Here is a 21674-nt window from a genome sequence, read left to right as displayed (position 1 = left end):
GTCCCTGGATCGTCCCTGAGGTACAAGTCGATTATGCGTGCCCTCCCTTGTTGATTTCACGTCCGTCCCAGTTTGACGATTTTCAATAGATCGAATGTACGTCACCGTATGGTGATTCAATGCTGTTCTTATGTCAGGGTGGGGTGGGGTAGCCTAGTGGCTGAAGCGTTCGCTCGTCACGCCGAAGATCCGGGTTCGATTCCCCACATGGGTACAATGTGTGAAACCCATTTCTGGTGTCACCAGCCGTGATATTGCTGTAATATTGATAAAAGCGTAAACGCGGCGTAAAACTAAACTCACTCACACACTCTTATGTCAGTGTGCCATGTCACCAAGTGACTTGTGGTTAGATGTGGGGGAAATTGTTCTGGAGTTATCAGCATATATTTTCTTATTAAAGGACGGCATTGTAGCCCGTTGGTTAAAGCGTTAGTTCGCCATGCTGATTGTCACGGTTCGTTTCTCAATATGGGTACTCCATGTGAAGCATATATCCCGTGCACCCTACGTGAAAAATCTACGTAAACCCACTTTCACCTGCACATATGTGTAAGATTGTTGTGAAACTAAAATACGTTCGTGGATCATCCAACCAATTTCAACTCAACATTGACTCAACTTCACAGTATCTTCATCAGTATCCACCAACCCCACTAAAACCCAATACCCTGAGACCAACCCTACGTCTACCTTCAAACACAATGACACCCACCCTAAGTCTACCTTCAAATGCCACGAGACCCACCATACGCCTACACTCAAACACAATGACACCCACCCTAAGTCTACCTTCAAATACCCTGAGACCCACCATACGCCTACACTCAAACACAATGAGACCCACCTACGTCTACCTACAAATACCCGGAGACCCACCATACGTCTACCTACAAATACAATGAGACCCACCCTATACCTTCAAATACCCTGAGACCCACCATACGCCTACCTTCAAACACAATGAGACCCACCCTATGTCTACCTTGAAATACCCTGAGACCCACCATACGCCTACACTCAAACACAATGACACCCACCCTATGTCTACCTTCAAATACCTTGAGACCCAACATACGTCTACCTTCAAACACAATGAGACCCACCTACGACCCACCTTCAATTACCTTGAGACCCACCCTACGTCTACCTTTAAACACAATGAGACCCACCCTACGTCTACCTTCAAATACCTTGAGACCCACCATACGTCTACCTTCAAACACAATGAGACCAACCCTAAGTCTACCTTCAAATGCCATGAGACCCACCATACGTCTACTTTCAAACACAATGAGACCAACCCTACGTTTGCCTTCATATACCCTGAGACCCACCATACGTCTACCTTGTACAAACTTCAAACAAACACAGCCTCTAACCATCCGTGCGATCATCTGCAACCAATTACTACTTTCTTAAACAACGTCCATTCACCATCTACATTGCACCATGCCATATGCAACATGCATATAATTCTTCAACCATGGTCAAACAACCATCACTCGAACTAACTCTGGCCGGTTAACCAAACCTTCTCCGTGAATTCTTACAATCAGTAAGTGAAATCGGAAATGAATACTGGATTCACTGTGTTGAAATATCGGCATGAACCTTACCATTTTCAAATTGACGTAGTGTTGGGTATTTCTTAAATCAATGTAAACTAAAGAATATTAGATTCTGCTTGAATGTTCCATTTTCCTCCAGAGAGGTCCCATGTACAGTTTTTTCACCTTCACCCAAAAACAACATAAATATTAATGGCAAGTTCATTGCCAAACGGACTTCCAGGAATTCATTTCAACACCGCTACAATGAGTTCAAAATGCATATTTAGAATTGCAAAAACTCTCTGCAACAGAGCTGTGATTTGACGGCCAAAGATTGCTTCATAAACAGAAGGAAAATATGCCAAATTTATTAAAGGCTTTCAAATATGTTTCTAACAAAGAAAATTTAAATCATTGACAAAAAGTCCTGATTTATAGACTCGAGTCAGACCTTGAGAACAACGTAGATGCAGATATTCATCTCCACAGCAATCCCATCTGACAAAATGACAGAGCTTTTAGTTTGTCATGGGACATTAATTCCGCTGTTGTGAGTTTCTTAACAAATTCCTGCTAAATTCCTTCATGAGATCCTGTTTTGTAATAGAAATCCAAAGCTGGTGCTGGCTTGACATCCGCAAGTCTTTACAACGAGGTTGAACGATGTCATATGTAGCCCTGTGCTGAGCAGCACTTGTTGGGAGAACCCCAGCATTTCTCAGAGCCCGGACTTCGCATTACACTCTCTATCTCCCACTGCTCGAGCGCCCTCTAGTGGGGAAATGATAACCCTAATCTAGCGTGTCCAGCAGTAGTTGCTTGTGTTATTTCCTAGAAATATTTGCCAATAATTATGATAAATGCTTTACGTTTCTTTACATGTTGTTGTGATCTAAACAAGCCAGTCTCGTAGCGTAGCAAGACAGACTGGCATACCTAGACTACTACCACTTCGTGTTTCATTATGTTATCGCCCAAGCTGCTACAGTCATTCACAGAAGACACGTACCATTATTGTGGATTATTGAAATGATGTTTGCTCAGCAAAGTAGTCATCTTGCTAGCTAGGTAGTTTTTGGAATAGCTGGGATTGGTACGGATATGTAGCTGACTGGTGTGGTTATGATGGGGTTCAGGCGTGATGATGGGAGGTTAATGGGGTTCTAAAGGGGAAAGAGGTTAACCATGCTGAGAAGAAAAACATGGAGGATGGAGACAAATGAAGCAAGGATGTGGAATAATCGACCTGGAGGGTTCATCGTGAAAAAACCGTTTTGTTTTTCAAGAACTCAGGATGGGTTGCAAGCGTTGCAGTTTTCACTCTATGCACTGCATCTCACGGTTCAAATGCGTTTTTTGGACAATATGAAGATGTAGAGAATGTTTGCAATTTTCAATGTAGAATTGAGGAACTTTCGCATGGGAAAACAAACAAATAATGACATTTTCAAGGATCTTGAAACAGGGGTCTTAGAGGGTCATCGACGCGTGATGGTGGCATGATAAGCCTGTATTTGCGTAGACGTTGCTGTAACGCAATTTGAACATAGCTGGGCCTACCACAGAATACTGGTGCATGTTGTAAAAATCATCACCGTTTTAAAAAACACGCACTACACTGCCGTGCAAAAAATGTTTACTTTCGATGGCGAATCTGCCATTACAGTTTAAACAACACGTTAGACTGACGCGTCGTCGAGGCGAAATGTTCGCGTCATAATCGCGTCGATGGGACTCGCGTATGTAATCTAGCTTTGGAGTGTCTTAAGATAGAAATTGCACCGTTCTTGGAGTATCGGATGATTGTATATCAATCAATGTTTAATGTCGTTTCTCTTTCAGAAAGCCATCTATCGGTTCAATTCTTACTTAGCAGGACAGAGATTTGGAGACAATCAGTCTATTCTAAGATGATAAATATATTATTGAGAAGTTCATCCGTGTTAACATAAACATATGCAGTTCAGCCATCTTCGTTCACCTGCACCAGCGCACCTGCCTCAACTCAATGTAATACCCGCCTCCCTCTCAATGAGCTCCCGCTCTTGCTGAGTGCGGCGTTAAACAACAAACAAACAGTCAGCTCCCTCTCAATGCATATGTTTAATGTCTGTGAGGTAATACAAGCATTCTAGTTGCATGTGGGCTTGGGGTGAATCATGCTTTAAGCCAGTGAAGCCTCTACAAACAGTTATTCGTTCGTCGACATCGGCGTTGCAGCTACTCATTATTTTCCTAATTTCGGGGTTGAGGTTTTTCATGATAAACCTCACAGTAAATTATTGTTATAATTATCTCCAGGTGAACTCGATACCAAAGACGCATTACAAGCATACTTATATGAATGGAAATTGTCTTTTGACGTGAGAATGGTTGCCGTTGGTTACATCACTGTACATGGCTGATGAGTTACCTGACAGACTTTAATGTTATCTCAACACAATGAAAAGTTTGATCTTTTACCTGACAGACTTTAATGCTATCTCAACACAATGAAAAGATTGTTCTTTTACCTGACAGACTTTAATGTTATCTCAACACAATGAAAAGTTTGATCTTTTACCTGACAGACTTTAATGCTATCTCAACACAATGAATAGTTTGATCTTTTACCTGACAGACTTTAATGCTATCTCGACACAATGAATAGTTTGATCTTTTACCTGACAGACTTTAATGTTATCTCAACACAATGAAAAGTTTGATCTTTTACCTGACAGACTTTAATGCTATCTCAACACAATGAATAGTTTGATCTTTTACCTGACAGACTTTAATGCTATCTCAACACAATGAAAAGTTTGATCTTTTACCTGACAGACTTTAATGCTATCTCAACACAATGAATAGTTTGATCTTTTACCTGACAGACTTTAATGCTATCTCAACACAATGAAAAGTTTGATCTTTTACCTGACATACTTTAATGCTATCTCAACACAATGAAAAGTTTGATCTTTTACCTGACAGACTTTACTGCTATCTCAACACAATGAAAAGTTTGATCTTTTACCTGACAGACTTTAATGCTATCTCAACACAATGAATAGTTTGATCTTTTACCTGACAGACTTTAATGCTATCTCAACACAATGAATAGTTTGATCTTTTACCTGACAGACTTTACTGCTATCTCAACACAATGAAAAGTTTGATCTTTTACCTGACAGACTTTAATGTTATCTCAACACAATGCAAACGTTTGATCTTATATCTGACAGGTTTTAATGTTATCTCAAAACAATGAAAAGTTTGATCTTTTACCTGACAGACTTTAATGTTATCTCAAAACAATGAAAAGTTTGATCTTTTACCTGACGGACTTGTAATACGATGCAATGTAAATGGAAAGTTTACCTGAGAGTCTCATCAGTTACCACAATACATCGCAATAATTGGATCTTGAGAGTCTCATAACGTTACGATGCAGTGCAAATGGGACGTTTACATGACTGTCGAATGAGGTTTCCATTTGAATGTAAACTGTCTGTGACGTGGACTTCATTGCTATTGGTTACTACAGTGTACATGTTGGATAACTTACCTGACAGACACAATGCAAACGTTTGATCTTTTATCTGACAGTTTGATAACTGTACTATTCAGTGCAAATGGGAAATTTACCTGGCAGTTTGATTAGGTTTCCACAATACAATACAAATATTTTATGTTTGACCCAACAGTCTGATCACGTTACGATACCATGCAGTTGGGTCGTTTATCTGACAGTCTAACCAAATTACCATATTACAATCCAGATATTCTATTTATCTGACAGTCTGAAAAACTACAACAGTACATTACCAACCTATGATGTCTTACCTGTCAGACTTTAAATTCCACTGCCCTTCATGATAACTGAATAACCTAGTACACGCCACCTATTATACCGTAAGATGTTCCTAAATAAAAGACGTTACCTTTATGGCTTAAGGGTTGTCTTATCCTTCAGCTTGACTCTCCCTTTTCTATGTGCAATAGTCTCATTGTCTGTACTCGGTGTATATCACCGTGTATGTACAGACATACACATCCACAATCTTTGGTTTGGACAGGTTTCTTTAATAGCCTTTCCGCAAGCATTACAGTGTGGTAAAGACGTCATAATCCTATTTACAATAATGTAATACATGCATGTTAGTTTTGAATGCAAAATTTTAATTAATTTTAATCTAACAAAACATAAACCATGTCAATAAACCAACTGTTATCACCATGTAGTTTAGTTGATCTTGTTATTGTGATATTGCTTCATTTATGTCCAACACAATCCTCAAGACGTCAACCGTAACCTAAATCACCGGTTACATGTACCACTAAACAATTCTGTAATGGATATTGTTTCCATAAAAAAGTACATTTGGCCTCTTTCTAAATGACATAGTGTATTAATAAAACATGATATTGATGGAATTCCTTTGGCTTGACATTCGAACCCGTGTTTGGTTTTGGACACCAATTGATGTGCCTTTGTGACACTGCAGTCGGGTGTGATACGCTCACCCTTATTTAACATCTGGGTTCAACAATAGTTGACACCGATTCATATGAATCGGAATAGTACAAAATAGCTTAACATGAAAATAGTTGCGAAACATTGTCAGCAAAGATAACTGTTAGGTTACTATAGAGATATTAGCTAATTTGAAAAATATATTTCTATACTTTCACACTGCAACATGATGAAGTCAGATGTGAAGTCACAGTTACCCAAAACCTGAAGACTCCAAACGCATCATTTCAAGTTCTCTATGAGGTGGCTAATCTCCTGTATAGCATGAGGGAGGGGGTTTTCATTCGTTCGTTCGATCGTTTTTCCGTTCACCCATTCATTCATTCATTCATTCAAAAGTGGAGTCCTTTCCCCCTACCTGCAATATCAAATGGTCTATTTGTGCTGTATTTTGGTCGTTTCAATTCGTTTCCTTCTGAATATTTCTAATAAATACATTGTAGTCCCTAAATGTGTAAATTGGACCAATGAAGCTCCAGATGATCTTACAAAGTCCAGATAATAGATGGATACACCGAGGACAACTAATGGTCATCATTCTGTGAGGATGCCTTGTTGATTTGACCAACGAATGATTACTGTTTACAGAGCTGAACTTGAATGATTGTTAGGTTGACAAGAGTTGAGCTTAAATGACTGATAACTTGACAAGAGTTGAGGTTGTACTGGTTCTTCTGTATTATTCTCTGCGATGATATCGAGCCGAAGTTACTCTTACAGGTGCATACATTATATGACGGATCCAATGGTATCGTCGCCCTAATGGTAATTACGTCAATATTTTCTAACGTGTCTGTCATTACTCCTTATTCCATTTACTGGCTATAACGTTCGTATAGAATCATAATATTACAGCCATGCATTTTGTTACATGGTTGGTTACGCACATGCATAATTAACACACAGATAATGCAATTGTAACAATGTTACCGAATCGCTTTCACTTTAGTCCCTAGTCACAGATGACAATACACTCTTGCAAGTTTGATATGATGAAAATCGTTTACTAGGTTGAAAACGGTCGAGAAACATTGCAAACGTGTGGCCCACATCACAGCAACGATACCCGTGTCAAATAAATCCACCGGTGAATAGTCATTCCTGTTTGTTTTATATTTAGCCACTGTCAAACGTGTAGAAATCTTTGTTTTAAACATATTTTATTCATTCACGAAAAGGGCACAAGTTATCCAACTTAGAAAAGCCCTCTCCAGATAATTACACAATTCATCTTACAACACAGTACACAAGTGACAGACACAGGCTGAAATATTGCCGAGGTGACGTTAAATATTAACCCACACTTTTGTTTCGTAGTTTAGTGTTAGTGAAATTATTGTATTAGTACAGTTTGTTAAGCTTGCATTTACATGTAAGGAAATGATAATCTTCACCCTGGTTAACCCATTCAAATCCTGCATGATGAACACTCGCGCGTGTAAGGGTTACTTACGTGAATATTATTTTGTTTGTAGATTGACGTCGCATTTTACAACTACGTGACATCGATCTCTGAATAATCTGGCCTAGACCAGACAATCCAGTGATTGATATTGCCGTCGGAGTACCATGGCATTGCCACCTACAGCGTACAGTTCTGGGGCCCGTTTCACAAAGCTATCGTAGCGCTACGACTGTCGTAATTCCTATACTGTAACATAGACTTACGACAGTCGTAGCGTTACGATAGCTTTCTGAAACGGGGCCCTGGGGAGCAGTTCTATCCAGATATTCCCACGAGAATTGTATTGGCAATGTGCATTGTACTCTCAAATATTCACATCCATACAATTGGTTATATATTGTTGCAATAAACATTATATGAAATGTTGCAATGAAATTTATATGACTAGTAAGAGTGCCCTTGTCAGTAGTAACACTGTTGGTAACATTGGCATATAGTATGGATGTTATTGATCCTTCACGAAGTGATGTAAACCTATACCACGATGAAACTCACGAACATGGGCTTTATGTTGGTAAACCTGCAAATATTTTCAGGATCGGGATTTGAATCCACATTCACTCTGCACAGCGATTTCTGGTAACTGTGCATACTGTAACCGATATCAAACAAAATGTTATATGTGATATCTGTCTGGTATGCTCCAAGACAGCAGGGCAACTGGGGGAATTGCTTCCTGTTACAGGTGTCCAAATTGTAGCATAGTAGACTTACGTAGTAAGATGCCTTCACTTCCTGGTACCCGGTGAAACAAATACATGAAACTATATATAACTGATACGTTTACTTTTAGTGATATATTCGAATTGTTGGGATCATATGATACAGTATATAGCTGGTGATGTTCTGTGATCACACACATATATACTATGCATGCAAACAATGCTATCCCCTACAAACATGATAAGACAGACTGATGTAAGTATAAATAGATATGACGATAAGTTAATGCAATATGTGCCAGGTGCCCAGTGGGTAACATTCATACATGACGATATACCTATAAAACTGCCATTTGTTTCAGGTGCCCAACAGGTACCATTAAAATAATGACGATATACTTATAATACACCAACCTGTTACAGGTGCCCGACTGGTAACATTCAATTATATAACAGCATTAAACTTGAATAGCATATAACTCGAATCTGTTACAGGTGCCCAACTGGTAACATTCAAATGTGACAAAAACCTAATGGGACCAATCTGGTACAGGTGCCCGACTGGTAACATTCATTATATAACATCATTAAACTTTTATAACTCCAGCCTGTTACATGTGCCCGATTGGTAACATTAACAATTACACTATGTATAATCTGTTACAGTAGGTGAGTGAGTTGGGCTTTAAGCTGCTTTTATAGCAATATTCCAGCAATATCATCGCGGGGGACACCAGAAATGTGTTTCACACAATGTACCCATGTGGGGAATCGAACCCGGGTATTCGGCGTGACGCGCGAACGCTTTGAGCATTAGGCTACCCTCAGCCCCTACAATCTGTTACAGGTGCCCGATTGGTAACATTCAAAAGTGACAATAAACTAATTAGACTTTGTACAATCTGTTACAGGTGCCCGATGGGCTACACGGGTCTCCGCTGTGAAATGATTGACCAGGAGTACATTCTCAGCCTTCTCACCAATTCTATCATGTTCGACTGAAGCAACAAGTGGGTGAGTGACGTCATGGGTTCAGACAACAGGTCTTCGTTCCCCAATGCGATCTTAGTACCAAGGCAATCGTAAGTCTGTGTGACTGCATAGCAATTACGTTAGTAGCAGTAGTCAGGTTGTTCTGTTGCCTGGCCATTGTTCCACAAAACGATATCAACGTTACGACAATCGTCGTTACGACAAACTTACGAGTGGTCGTAAACCTACGATCGCTTTGTGCACGATGATCCATATGCCGTACAATGATCTCAGCGCTGCTGTTATAACTATTCAAGTAAGAAAGTTACGAACATGCGAAGATCGCTTCACGCGTAAGATCATGAGACGTCGGCTTCTTAGTAGCTCCGTTTCTTTTGATGAACACGTAAGTCCATCTCAAGAATGAAAAAGAAATATCCCCTTAAGGTAGCTTTTAAGCATGGAGAAGGTATGGGTGTTCTTTCTGAATTATGGTTTGATTCTTTAAAACTTAATTTTTATTTCATTCGTAACATAGTTATGACGTGCCAATTCATGTATAAATTCTAAAAGGAATATTCGGAATTGTATATTACACGTACTTGTAAGACATATGTGGATCTCAATGAAGTTGAACCCGTCGTGAACCATGGATTGCCTATTTCACATAATTGCCAACAAAGTACGTTCAGGTTTAAGGTTCGTTGACTCCGGGATGAGAAATGCTAGCTACCGCAATAAAATTGAGACCTTTTAGTTCAATGAAGCGTTGAGGCCCTGATATCCGAGAAGCTAGTAATGACTTCTGTAGTTCATTTGGTTCAAGACAAGTAAGAGATGGCAATATTTCACGGATCCAGTTACAACAAACAGAAGGTCCTTTTGGAGATCCCGTTTCTAAATCCTAAAAGTAACACTTGACGATACAGTGGGTTTGAAGATTATTCCAATTATGGCAAGGTGCGTATGTTAAATGTGGGAGGAAAACCCGGAATGATGAATACAAATAATTGCTACTTTGTTTAAACACACGGGTATGGTGCTGGCAAAACTAGAAACATTATCGAACCGAATCGGGATTGGAACCAATGATCATATGATCCTGGCGAGCCAAGGGGGCGCAACTCTTCTAAACGAACGGATGCTCCTTAGACGACTACGTCACGCGTGCCCAATTTTTGATGACATAAGGTTATATGTTCCCTATATCCATGACTATACAAAATCTGTGTCAAGAATCGCTTTGCAGAATGGCCCCTGATAGTTTCCTATCAAACTAAATCTAACAAGCCTAAGGATCTCCATGAATCCTTTCGTGAGTTATATATAGTTATATATAGAGAATATATGTAAACATTCGGTTCAGGATTCAATTGTCCCTTTTGTTTTCCTAAGAACTTGAATTATTGAAACGTAAAATCTAACAACGGTCAAATATGTGCACGCGTTTTCTTTTCCCCCTTTTTTCATACGTTTTTTATTAAGTTCATATGTTGTCATTTTGTCAGCTGACCGATTAATGACCATCTCTGTTGGCGTCACCTGGGAGCGGTTGCCGTTATTTGTCTACACGTGTTGCCAGTTTACGGTGTTTTGTCTGTCCGCCGTGAGTCCCCGCTCCTAATACTCACCCCTTCCCCTCCAGCCTTCCCGGCAGCCCCCTCCCCAGCCCTGTCGCTGGGATGCTTTCAGTATGAACCAGCCTCTTCCTATCAAGGCTACGGAAATTTGTAGCGCATTGTTACATCGTTGGTGGCAATGTATATGAAAACAAGTTCTAGAAAGCACCACAATTTGGCCATCCCAGGGAAACCGTCTCAGACAATACAACCGGATAGCGGAAGACGAGACTAAACCGCTTAACGTCTATAGAACAATTTCACAAATATTCTTAAAACAATTCCACAATTATTCTTAAAACAGTTTCACATATATTCTTTGGAAACCACAGTCTGGAGGACGTTAGTGAGCGGTCTTAACTCACACATTTGTACGTGTGTGTTTATCGATAAATAATTACCCTGCACAACTATGGCGTAATGGTTGCATGAAAAAAGTTAGAATCGGAAACATTTTGAAATTGTTATGTTTTGTTTATATTATGGCGGATATGTATGTAAGTAATGTTGTTTGGCTAGGGTCCGCCAGTTTTAAATATGCGCAATAATTGAGTCGCATACAAACAATGTAACCAGTTTAAACATGCATGAGCCGTGGAACGCGGCGCCTGAAATGACATTTTTCAATAGTAGGTCATGGTTAATTGGTGTGCGTAGCTTTCTTTGTTTGCCATTTTCAGTATTGGTGGTGGTAAGCCAAATTTAGGTTCTTATCAAAATACGCTTTCCCAGAGCATCAGGGATTGTACAATGAAACGTTTTTGTTAAGTCTCGAACACGGTCACATTTCTGAGAGGCAACCACGGTAGCCAATGGGCTCTGGCACTGCCCATAACATGCTGAAAAAGTGTTTTCATGAATATTTTTGAAATTGTTTATGACATTGCGTGTTTAGTCGCCATTACCAAAAAACATCCTCAAAATATGCATGATCACCAAATGTTTGTGTTGAATAAATAGAACTGGATCCCTTAAAAGTGGAAGACGCCGATCCACCGAGCGACCCCAGTTACACACTCTGAGTCCCATGCTTTAACAGTAACTTTAAGATCCTCTCCGTCCAAACCTCACTTTCCTTGTGTGGTCCTACAATATGAGGTCTCCGTACATGCATGCCCACATGTACATGCATGCCAACGTGAAATAACTAACCAGGATTTTTTGGGACTTAAAACGATGTGTATCCACCTTTCTGTGAGTGAGGGTTTAATGTGTTTCAGCACAATACATAATAATATTTAGTCACATAAGGAACCGGTACACAAGTCCAGATCCACATGATCTATTAGAATCGGACGTTCGACATGGCAACAACAAACGAACGCTTTAACACCGAAAAAACAAATCCCAAGATAAAAAGATATCTTTTTCCGTTTTTAGAATAAACATCATTAGGAATCATAACTAACTCCACAGAACGCGTTCAAGACATAGTCAGGCACACATTCTGTGGCTAATATCATGCGTCTGACGTTCACATAGTTCTATGTAGGCCACTGGTGCCATGAAACAGAAAATGGAGAAATGCTGCTATTTAAGCACGTGGCTCCCAACTTTACACATGTTTACGTAGAAAACAAAGTTCCTTTTAAACTGAATTTGCTAAATGGGTCTAGCAATTTCTAACCAAAGTCTTTAAATCTGCCAGCAACGGCACTACTTATTGTGTTCTTTTATCAGTCTTTGTTGTAGGATTTGGAGGAAAACAATGCCCCTCCTTGCGAGACGTAAATTATCGGGTTTTAAGTGCAATGTGCGTATTTTGTGAAGACCACAAAGTCAGATGATATTAGTATTCCTCAAAATGAAACGTTAGTTTTACATATTCTGATGAGTATCCATTTGTTTATCAGAGGCGAGGATAGTTTCAAGAAAAACATGATTTACTCCATGCACATCCCATTTGACATTTTCCAAACATACGCAATCAATTTAAAAACAAATGTTTCTTTAGTGTCGTGAGGCTTAAAGAGTCTTTATTTGAGTGTGCTGCTAAATTGATCAACACATTCCGGTACTTTGAGCATGCCGACTCAAATGCCTCTCAAATGCTTTTCTGTTTTCTGTGAAAACCTTACCCCACTTGAGAACAAATGCGACACAACAAACGCGAGGCCAACGGCGAGTTGAAGAAAAATCCAAAGACGTTTTGTAAATTATGATAATGGGGACTTTGTGTGTTTATCAATTGTGTTTACCACAATAACGTATGGCCACACATTCGTGTGACCTATCGCGGGGGGTACTGGTTGCCGGTTTAGACTGGATCTACTGAACACAAACAGAGCAAATATCCGTTTTTCGTTTATGGTTGGTACTTCAAACAGCGCCGCATGTGGGGAGCATCACAAAGTAAAAGCGAAATACATCTTCACTTGAAAAATAAACACCAAGGCCCCAGACAAAGCGGTCAGCGCCGTAGAGGGCAATCAACGACATCCGGACTACGGCAGTTATTATAGCCAAATTACAGCGTGGTTGGAGATGATAGTCAAACACAGTTTGCGCGTTCTTGAAACACCAGTTTAAGACCTACAATTTAGATATTAACCTTGAAGTTTGCTTCATTTTGGATTATCCCTTAATTATTGTGTTATACATGGAAGATTGGAAGTATGCAACCTGTTAACTTAGTGTTACCCATGCGAGGATGTTGGTATTTGTCTTCAGCAACCCATGCTTGTCGTTTAAGACGACTGATGGGTTAGGTACACAAGCTCGCTGACTTGGATAATGCATATCATCCTGTTTCAGATGCGCATGCGTAGATCGTTGCTCATGGTGTAAATCACTGAATTGTCCGGTTCAGTTTCGATTATTTACAGAGCCTTCATATAACTTGGATGTTGGTAATATTCAAGCAATATTCCAGTCATATGGCGGCGGTCTGTATAAAATCCAGTGATCAACAGCATGAGCATCGATCTATGCATTTGGGATACGATGGCGTGTGTCAACCAAGTCAGCGAGCTTGACCAGCCGTAAGTCGCCTTTTACGACAAACGTTGGTTACTGACGAACAATTCTACCCCGGATCTTCACAGGTCTGATGTGCCATTAAGACGGGGGATAAAAATTACTAACCCATCAGGTCAGATAGAGCTGATCACCAGATATCAGCCCAACCGAAGTCTCCGATCTGAAAATCTTGGTCTTCTTGTTGTCCCACACTTTATGTCCAGTACCAGGTTTGGGGATCGATCATTTCAGGTGGCAGGGCCCACTCTCTGGAATCAACTTCCACTGGAGTTAAGGACAATTAACAACCCGAAGACATACCTTTTTAAGAAAACATACAGTGTCTAACTTTTCATTCTCGAGTTGTTCGGAGAGCGCTACTAAGCAGTACTTTTGGACTGGAATTGGCGCTATATAAATGCTTTTATGATGATGAGGAGGAGAAGGATGATGATGATGATGATGATGATGATGATGATGATGATGATGATGATGATGATCTCCTGTGTCTGGATTAACGTCGCTCCTCGTGTCTGCGATGATGCACGTTGTGTCAGTGCATGACATGTCATCGTAGCGGGAGATCCGTATTTGCAGGGTTTGATACGGGCTACACACTATAGAACTATTACAGAGAATCTTGTAAGTTATGCAAGATAAGCATTTGTTGCGGAAGGCCAATTGTAACCAAGACATTCACATTATCAGCGTAATCTAACGTAACCGACTCGACGTATTGAGTCGTGAAGGTTTATTGAAATGCATCTTAATGTATTACATTAACTCAAGCAGTTTAAGTTACGTGACATTTAACGTATACATTACACAGGCAGCTGATTTTATCATAACAAACCATTATGTGGTTTCATGAAGTTCGTACATTTTCGTTCCATATGTAAGCATCATACAATATCAATAATTTAATACAAAGTGATGTGCCCTTATCGTTGATATATAGGAATATAGTGCATATTATGGGGTGGGTATTGCAGAGAATCTTCATATTGCGATATATTGCGATGCGAAAGCATATATTGCGATATGTATTGCAATATATTGCAAGAAGGTTTTTTTTTAACAAAACAAACTACTCATAATCGAGGTAATGCTTGATTTATATAGCAAAAAACAGAACAAAATCATTATGTTTGATTAAGCTTAATTAAAAACTTTTAATCGTCCCGCTTGAGCATTTCACTTTACCATTGCATATTTTACATACCGCGGTATACCGCATCCTATCAATAGTTCCAGTTACCGTGAAGTTTTTCAACCCCAAATGCTGCCATACTGAAGCTTTTGTCCTTGTATTTTGGCACCACAATAAATTGTTCGTTGTTAGGGGTCGCCAAAACTTCCGGTCTGAAAAACGGAAATATCCGAAGATTTCCGTACGAAGCTTTCCGAATGCATGTCAAAATACCGGTTTTCGATCAGTGTATCGCAATACGTATCGTTTTCATGTCTGAACTGGTAAATACCGGTAAACCGGTTATATTGCGCAGCCCTAGTGCATATAAGGCTTAAATAGCGGAATGTGCGGGTTTCTACTTTCTGAAAGGGTTTATACCCCCTGATACTATTACAGCCGTGTACATGAACATTCTAGTCTATGACATTTAGTACACCCCGCTGTTAACACGTGTAGCTTATTTATATATCTATAACATATGTTGTAACCATCATTAGAAGGTGATGTCACATAAAACAACATGACGTCATAATATCCGTAAAGACCGAACGGCGAACTGGGTTTTCACAAAGATCAGCGAGGCAGACAGATAGTGAGATTCTTTTAAAATTATGTTTGTGTCTGTCTCATCCTTAAAGTTACGAATTCTCACACCAAACTGGGACCCGTTCACTCACATACGACAAGGCTATTGAAATGTTGCGCTTAATAAACGTTCAAAAACTATTTTGGGTATCTGTATCTTTTGAACACGGGGGCGGTCGGGTAGCTAGTGGTTAAAGCGTTTGCTAGTCACGCCGAAGACCCGGGTTCGATTTCCCGCATGGGTACAATGTGTGAAGCCCATTTCTAATGTCCCCCGCCGTTATATTGCTGGAATATTGCTAAAAGCGGCGTAAAACTAAACTCACTCACTCACTAAATTTTGAAGACGCAAGTGCATTAATTACTACAGTAAGCGAAGGTGCGCCTGCAGCATCTATATATAGCACACTAGTCACCCAGACATATTAATGAGAATAAAGAATTATATTATTTTTTACCCTATTGCTAAGAATATATAAGTTCTTCCTATTCAACAGCTATTTAGACCCTGTAAGGAGCTCAGGTAGTTACAGATGACGTCATACCCAGTTAATTAGATATCCACCTGTAATTATTCCCACGTGATGCACGTGCTCACCCCAGTTTCCAAAGCTGATATGACCTTGTTAATCATGGAGGTTCCTTGTGTTTAACAAGTTACGCGCAAGTAGCTTCGGTTATTAGGAGTCACTACGTGTGGTTTCTTTTGTGATTCTTTACCAGCACTGTTGCTCAACAAATGTAATTGGTAAGGCGGTGTCGGGGTACGTTTGTATAGGGTGTGGTGTGAGACACGGAGATATCCTATGTCACTGCATTTTTGTTTTGTCTGCAGATGAATCAGAAACCCGATACAATTCCCTGTTCTTAGCTAAAGTTAAACTGTTTAATTTAGGAATTAGAACCCCTTTGCGTTTCGTATCCTGGGTGTATGCCCAATGACCAATTGCTTGTGAAGCTTAAAAGATCTGTATGATGAATATAATATAATGGCGTTTCATCTCAGGGCGATGGCGTGGTTGGTTTGAACAAGTCATATAATTTGCCATTGGATGTAAATTAAAAACTGTAATCATGGTCAACAAGCTTTATTTATCGTCTGGTTTTGTAAGAACCTCTTTAGAAGTTCATTCCGGATACATGATCCGAACACAAACAATTTGGCGTGGTCCTGATGGCTCCAATCTGGGATTTAGTGGTCAAGCTACCCTTGGAGTAGACAAAACAATGTCTGAAAGCGTGATTATCCCTTCTAGTTGCTTGGGATTCTTTGTACCCAAATCAAAGCTCATATTGAAACATACACCATGTGGTGCTACCTTGACTTCCAACCAATCACACGCTTCTTGCAAACGCCCAGTAACGACCCCTCATTTACGACTTCAAAGCGTTTCGACTGTTATATGTTTTGAATCTCTTTCCAGGTGACCGAACGGAAAACGCAGACGACTATTGGTTGGCATCAATTGTGGCGCCGTAGCCTGTCATTCGCCTCACTCGCTCCTTTGCTGTCTTTTGCCAGTCGGTCTGTTGTCCCTGGCAACAAGCTGGACCAGACCGGGCTGCCATCTTCTGGCGAAAACCTACAACTGATGGATGGCGGGCCGTCACTAGAAGACTCCGAGCTGAATGTCTTTGTGATGGGTATCTTTATTGCGACGGATCATGGATGTTGGGGCCTTCTTTTGAAGTGTGGTAATTGCAGCTTCAATCTCGCCACGGTTGGGGAACGCTTGCTGCTGTAACAGAATTTTCCTCATATAAGTCCCTCCCCTCTCGGTCCCCTCCCTTTATACTTAAGGCTGCAAATCGGTTGCATGTTTTGTGAGGAACGGTGATCGTAGTGGACTGAAAACGCCATACAATCAAGAGCGGCCATATTTTCACCAATAAATTTCCCGCCACTTGGCTCACGTGATATGGTGTCGTCTGATTCCCTCCCGATCCTTGCTCTTCCAACCACGTGATTTTCGTGCATCCTGTCTTATTTAATTTGCTGTAAATCAAGAAACTGACCGACCAGTCTTCATATAATTTCTCTAAGTCCACTGAGGAGTGTGTTTGTAGTGATGGAATGTGGGACGGGATCTGCACGTGCATATATACCCAGAGGACATGTTGTGCACGTGAGGAGAAGGAGGATGTCGAAAGGAAAAGGAACTATGGCGTCCTCTCACTGCCGTGGTCATATGGTGGATATATTGTGCGAAGGTGAGGAACTTCATCAATTCAACTTCGTTTTGTTTGAGACCTCAACAAGCATTGCGTGCATAATGACACGGAAGGTTGCTGATTGAGTGCTTCGAGGTGACTTCTTGGATGAACTTGGGCGGACCATTTCAAATGTTGACCCGCCCCAATTTATCACGTGATGTTTGTCACGTGGTTACGGGTAACGGGTACGGTTGTGAGCACACGTGACTCGGTTTGTCTAAGGAAAATGACAATGTCCCGTAGGCTTTTTTTAGGATTTCATAACATGGGACATTGTTCGTATTCACGGATAAGAGAGAGACAGTGCTCATATTGTTATTATTGAAATCTGTTGCTTTCTAAAGACAGAATCTGAACAGTTATGACAGAATCAGGAGGTTCCCTCATGGAATCCGAGACCCTACATCGTCTTTAATTGTATTGATGTCAGTTCTTTATGTTGAAATAACATCATTGGACTAAATGGCGACATTTAGGTCACCTTGACTGTCATATTGACCTGACCTTGACCTGAACTCTTTTAAATGACCAGCTAGGGTCAAGGTGACTTTTTGAGCGACACCTTTCACATGACACGACATCTCGCCTTTGGTGAGACAACAGGTAGATTTGCCTCAGGCTTTAGTCCTGGTTTGACCTTCGATCTGTATGTATATTTGGCTCTTGAGTATTATGATTATGACAAGGGGACGGAAACAATCTGATCTGAATACACTCGCATAGTTAGGTAGAATCATTTCAAAGAAACGGAGCGCACACGAATAAACAACTGTTATTAAAAGATATTACATTTGTGAACAGAAAATATCACATCTTAGGGATAGTCGTTATTTTGTATTAAGCAATACTCAACTTTTAAGTACACACAATCAATAACCACGAGTATCCCTCAGTTGAACATTTTAACATCTTTCAAAGCAAGCTGAAATAGGAAAAAATAATTGTTTGATTCGCTTGCGCTCCGTTTCGGTAGTCTCTGCACAAGATTGATAGTTTTGCAAACAATGGTTGTGACACTTAAGGTGTTAATGTATTGTCGTGAAAGTTATTGGAATAACAATTTACAACACGATATTTGCATATGGCAGTTTCTAGATTGGGTAGAGGACTGTAAATGGCCGAAGTACAAGAGAACCAAATGTGAGTCATATGTCTAAAGGTTATTTTTGTAGATTTAATTACATTGACACCCCCTCGTAAAACTCCCATTTCTTCTCCATACACATTTAACATTAGCTCAACAATGAATTAAGGGACCTACAACTACAACAATATGTTATCTACATGCACATACTGTTCAAAACAAAAGCCCAGTTGATCGCGACTGAATCGCGTCATTTTCGCGCCTCGGTTGCAACTTGGGATTTTTGTAATGGCTGGAAGTACAACCGCAAACGTTCCCACGTTCGCGACCGTGACGCGAAACATTCGCGCCCTGGTCGAGATCGAGAGAGCGTTTGTTTTCAACAGTGTATTCGTACCTGGCTGTAAAAAGTACTATGTTATATTTGTTGGTGTACTGTTTTCTAATATTCAGATTATTTGCCTTGAGCAAAGAGAAGTTGATTTTTTATGACGTAATTTGCTTGTTAAATGGTGTCCCGTCTTCTTGTAACGTCTGGTGTCTCTATCTCCCCCTAAAACAATCCATGTCAACAGCTCGCGCATAAAACTACAGAGGCACGTGCTGAAAACGCTATTTTCACCAACACAAACTGGCCTTTCTTTAGCCGTTTATTAAAATCAGATAAAATAGTATCCACGTTTCATAACATTTGCGATTTGGTATGCCATTTACTTCGCGGAATGTGTTTTTCAGGGCCTCGTTCCGTGAAGTGATTTTAACACTGTGGCTGAAGCATATCTATGATTACCATATGTGAATGTTATGTTAAAGGTAGGTTTCGGCAAGGTGTCAGTGAGAGGATCCGGTAGCATTGAAAGTTGGAATTTGGAGCTTTAGCATCTTAACATCTCGAGTGAAGTACAGTGCCACTGTAGGAATTGGCGTAATATCACAGCTGCTTGGATGAGCGATTCTAGTAGTTCGAAATATACCAGCGCAATTTCTTTCTTAATTTGTATTTATTTTTAAGCTAATGTATCTCTGCATGTTATGAAAATACTAACGATTTAAAAACTTATTGATTACGTTAAGACAAAATCACCTACTTTACTATATTGTCAGGATATGTTTTTTTGAATGTGGATAGGTTCTGAAATTGCTGATATTGCTGAAATTCGTCACCGGAGGGGAAATGTATTTTGGAAGGGGTTATGAGGATTGAATTTTAAACGCGCTGGGTTTGCAGTTGTACGCTTTATATTTTCATACCGAATGCTTTCTTCACAGGGAAATGTTTCTGTTGGTTACGGTTCATAGTATATACTTTATAAAAGTTATAACAATTTACGAATTGTTTAGGTCCTACGTTTGGTTCTGGGTTTATGAAAACGTTTATGCCTAGTGCTTACAAGGTCACAGAAGGGTGGTTGGTATTAAACTACGAAACGACCATCTGCCAAATTCACACCTGTCAACAGAAATATGTCGTTGTTGATGTTGAATCTGTCAGATGGTGCGTTCATACGGATATCTGCTGCTTTCCGATGCTTTCTTTTACTCTTTAGCAGGGATTATATAAACTGACATGCTTGTTCACTCGTGAATGAAAACATACCTGTCATGCGAGTTATCTCCCCTCGATTTGACCTCCAGCGCTCACTGTCAGTTGTCCACCAATTTTACATAGATATCTTAATGTACAAATATCTCACAAATATACAATCTATCGCTTTCATCTGTGTGCAGATAGTGCTGCCTTCCATATCATGATATTTCAGACAACTTTAGTGTGAAGATATTCAAGGGGAGATAACTGCGCTTTGTGCTTCTTATGAACTCTATATGACGAAGATTGACAGAGTGTCTCGTGCTAATGTGGATGTACAAAGTCTTTCTTATAAGGAAATTAAAGGACAGTTAATTTTCTATCTCATTGTATTTTTTCATTTCCACACAATTACCTTAACCGTTGAAAAGCTTCTACATCTAAAGCTTTTGATAGCTGACGCGGGGAAAATTACAATGCTGCTAGTGCTGCCGATGATGATGATGATGATGATGATGATGATGATGACCGCTGTATAATGTTAAAGACACACCACAATACAATAAGTTCCTAGTGAACAAGTGCTTTGAGTACCTGAAAAGTAAAATTCTATTCAAATTGAAGCACGGGTGTTCTCCGTGTTTCTGCTGATTTAAGCCCAATTAAGTTCAAATCAGAAATGCCTAGCAGGTGATTTTGATTTAAAGACAATGTTTCCACTTTGCTAACAACCCACAAACACGCAATCAAATCTGTAGCGCATGTTGAGCTATGCACCCACGTCCTACAAGACGGTTTGGCGGAACACTTATTTCACCCTCAGACTCACGTGTAAAGATCTGTAACCCTCTGAACGTTAACTGTTCTCTGGGAGATAGCACAGATGCTCTTACAAATGTGGCATGAAGCAATTTATCTATGGCTGTGTTGCACCCCATGGCGAGACTCAACCGGAGCAGTTCGTGTTATTATAACGTTTTAAGTCGACACGGCAAAAAAACATCCCTACATGAAATACAGAATATAATTAAGAGAGTCAGCACAGGCTGATAAACAACGTGTTTTCTGAAAGAAGACAGCTTACATAAATTTAAAATATTTGAAAAAACATGCCCAAACCTCTGGTTATGCTTCTGGTGTAATGACCTCGACAAGGCAAGGTCATCTTCGACGTTCCATAATGCGGGGGTGGGGTTGGAAAATGTTAATTATTAGGGAGGGCGGAAAACCAGGAAGTTCTTCGCGTCCATTAAAACGTGTCAATAAAAATGTTAAATATGAAAACAAGCACGAATGCATTGCTGCACAATGAGGAACCTTACCATATAT

General features: G+C 40.0%; 1 protein-coding gene across 1 annotated transcript in view; it reads left to right on the top strand.

Annotated features, from left to right (window-relative positions):
- Positions 1 to 20725, top strand: part of LOC124283664 — a 49178-nt gene extending 28453 nt beyond the window's left edge. Inside the window, exons 2-3 of the mRNA XM_046719655.1 lie at positions 9105 to 9207; positions 16944 to 20725. Of these exons, the coding sequence (XP_046575611.1) occupies positions 9105 to 9195 (91 nt within the window). The 3' untranslated portion in view covers positions 9196 to 9207; positions 16944 to 20725. The remainder of the gene's footprint in view (positions 1 to 9104; positions 9208 to 16943) is intronic.
- The last annotated feature ends 949 nt before the right edge of the window (positions 20726 to 21674 follow it).

This window comes from Haliotis rubra, unplaced genomic scaffold, assembly GCF_003918875.1.
Source record: "Haliotis rubra isolate DU_JTF1 unplaced genomic scaffold, ASM391887v1 Scf32, whole genome shotgun sequence".
Taxonomy (NCBI): domain Eukaryota; kingdom Metazoa; phylum Mollusca; class Gastropoda; order Lepetellida; family Haliotidae; genus Haliotis; species Haliotis rubra.
This window is presented reverse-complemented; position numbering and strand designations above follow the sequence as displayed.